This window comes from Mycetomoellerius zeteki, unplaced genomic scaffold (assembly GCF_001594055.1).
Source record: "Mycetomoellerius zeteki isolate Tzet28-1 unplaced genomic scaffold, Tzet1.0 scaffold198, whole genome shotgun sequence".
Classification (NCBI taxonomy): domain Eukaryota; kingdom Metazoa; phylum Arthropoda; class Insecta; order Hymenoptera; family Formicidae; genus Mycetomoellerius; species Mycetomoellerius zeteki.
Window position 1 is genome coordinate 584749 of NW_017256936.1, and position 2788 is coordinate 587536.

The window sequence follows — 2788 nt, forward strand, 5'->3', positions numbered from 1 at the left end:
TCCGCAATGTCAGTGTAGGATTTCGATAGGCTAACACAACCAAAAATTAACTAATGCAACCAATTAAAAATGCTATGCCATATTTTACCATCTAATTTGCTGCAGCAGCCAATCTTTTTTTTCAGTGCATGAAAGATGTCTCAAGTCTAGGACACTTAATGTCTATCCGTCGAGTTACTCCGAGCAAAAGTCACTCGTCACGTCGAGAGCGAGCATTAGGGAGCGCCTTAGAGCAGATGAATAAAAAAATCAGCGAGGTGCGGCCACGCCGCGAAATAATAACTTCGTGTGTAGCAAGACGACGCGCTATAACGAGACGGTCGCTTTCCTTTCCGGCGGAAAATCACGGTGGACGAAGCGCGAATATGAAAAATGCGTCCGCTTCTTTTCGGTCGCGCTCTATCGTACTACTCTCCGATGTACGCAGAACGGAGCAAAGAGCGTTCGTGGAATTTGGAGAAATCTAGATGGAGAGAAATGAAAAAATTGCAGTAAAGTGGAAAACTAGAGGGAACGGAAGTAAGAGACCGGGAGCCTCGCGATTACCTTGAGTGATATCTCGAGCTCTTCCTCTCTCATTCTGACCGTAAAAGGTGATTAACATAATATCCCAGTGCAACGCGAATCCATCCTTCCATCGATCGAGCGTAGATCAGCGTAGATCGCTGTTGGCATGTGAAAATTTTAGCGTTTATTCGAAAGCACCGTGGATATTAGAAGGAGAGAAAAAGAGGGATTCTTTCTCTCTCTCTCTCTCTTTCTCGTTCACCTTCTCTCTCTTCTCGGTACTGCCGAGTCGATGACTTTGCGCCTCGACCGAGTCATTATTCAGAGCTCCGACACACACGGCGTCGCGCCGCGTTTCTTCACGTCGCCCGCGATATACGACTTTCTCGTAGGAAAAGTCTAACCCGCGAAACGGAACGGAACTCGCACTCGCGGAGGAGAGAAAAGCGCAGTCCTTCCTCGCGCCACGACGAGAGTGGTACGATACGGAACGGAACGTTACGGAGCACGCATGCACGCACGCATGCACGCACGCACGCAGGCATGCACGCACGCACGCACGAATGCGCGCCGCTGACCACCACTGGCCGACTGAAGAGAACACCTGTATGGCCAGGAGACACCTGTCGCTGACGCGCGCTTGCGGATCTGGTGATTTCATGTATCTAGTGAAACGCCATGTAAAACACTAGTGCGGCTAAACTCGCGTTCCTCGCGTTCAACTTGCAACTCTCCTCGTGCCATAAATATTTAGACACGTATGCGCATTGTGTCTATAATTAAACGTACGCTGAGAAAGAAATTGTTCTTTCCAGTGAATTAATTTAGCTCGTCTTTAATTTTTTCAATGAATTATTTAAAAAATTTATCAATTTTATATTTATATACAATTGACATTACAAGAAATTGTTTATTTGACTAAATTAATTTAGTTCGTTTTTATTTCTTCCTCGAGATATACTAATTGCATATTGCTTTTTTTTTATAATTGATATCTTTCCTATAATCTATAATAAAGGATCCGGAATAAAGGTTTTTGAATAATTTCATTTTCATAAACAAAACTGTTGCGTTTATTTTATCAATTATTTCTTACATATCTAAAGTATTTTTATTTTCACTCGCCACAAATTCCTATGATATAATTATTCGATAGAGAAATCGTTTTCCTTTCTAATTACAGAAAAAAAATTTGTCTGAATAAAAATTAACAGGGGTTCCAGTAAACTTTCATTCGTTTTGTGCTTGTAATCGTTGCATTACATTTCATTATTATTATATCTACTTGATAGTATTTTTTATCTTATTTCTTACAAGTGCAATGTCACAACTTACAATCCTCTTTAGATTTCATGCACATGATTTAATTTAAAATATAAAATGAATTTTAACATATAAAATACTTGCTTTAACGTTTTCTCTTATAAATAACATTTTCTTTTTTTTACTAAATTACAATTTTTCAGAGAAATGTAAAATAAAGCTTAATTGAAAGAAATAGTACTTCTTATATGGGAAGTTGGTCGATGTATCATTAATCTAAGCCACCTAAGGGATAACGGTATTACAAAGATTTATCGTGCAGATTTACAAAGATTTACTCGACGATGATATCGTCCGTAAGCACGCATTTCTTTGAAATTTGTAATCAATTTGGTACTATTAACACAGCTCTGATTTCAGAACAGAAGATGGATGCTAGAGTGATGTGCATACATACGCTTTCACATATATGTATCCGTACCGCGTACGTATTTCAAGATGTTTTGTATGATTTGCATCAAATCCCTAGGGCTTATTTTCTGATGAAATTAGAGTCGATCTTTCTACAAGTCTTTCAATTAAAATACCAAAATTATCTAGAGTCCTTGTATCATTAAAACATTTATTGTAAAAAGATTGCGCAAATCGTTTTGAAAGATAACTTGCAGTAATATTTCGATCATGGAAAAATCAACTCTAAATTCATAGAAAAATCAATAGACAAAAGGAATGGCGATGACTTTGGCACATTCCGTATATATGTGTATATGTGTGTGTGTGTGTGTGTGTGTGTGTGTGTGTGTTAAATGGATCAAAATATTGCTAAAATATCTATATAATTTTACATCATTTACCGTTATGGAGTCATACATTTATAAAGTATATATCTAATATTATCGACTTATTTTATTTTTACGCGTAATAATTATTCTCAAGTTTGAGTCATTCACAAACATGAAAAATCGCGATAAATGAGTATAATAAAACATTAGACACGATATATAAAAATATATAAAAA

At 37.2% G+C, this 2788-nt stretch overlaps 1 protein-coding gene across 1 annotated transcript in view; it reads right to left on the reverse strand.

Annotated features, from left to right (window-relative positions):
* Rab23 (RAS oncogene family member Rab23) overlaps nucleotides 1–1103 on the reverse strand; it is a 7236-nt gene extending 6133 nt beyond the window's left edge. The window contains exons 1-2 of the mRNA XM_018447093.1: nucleotides 770–1103; nucleotides 547–665 (exon numbers count right to left, since the gene is read on the reverse strand). Coding sequence (XP_018302595.1) covers nucleotides 547–579 — 33 coding nt within the window. The 5' untranslated portion in view covers nucleotides 580–665; nucleotides 770–1103. The remainder of the gene's footprint in view (nucleotides 1–546; nucleotides 666–769) is intronic.
* Nucleotides 1104–2788: the final 1685 nt, after the last annotated feature.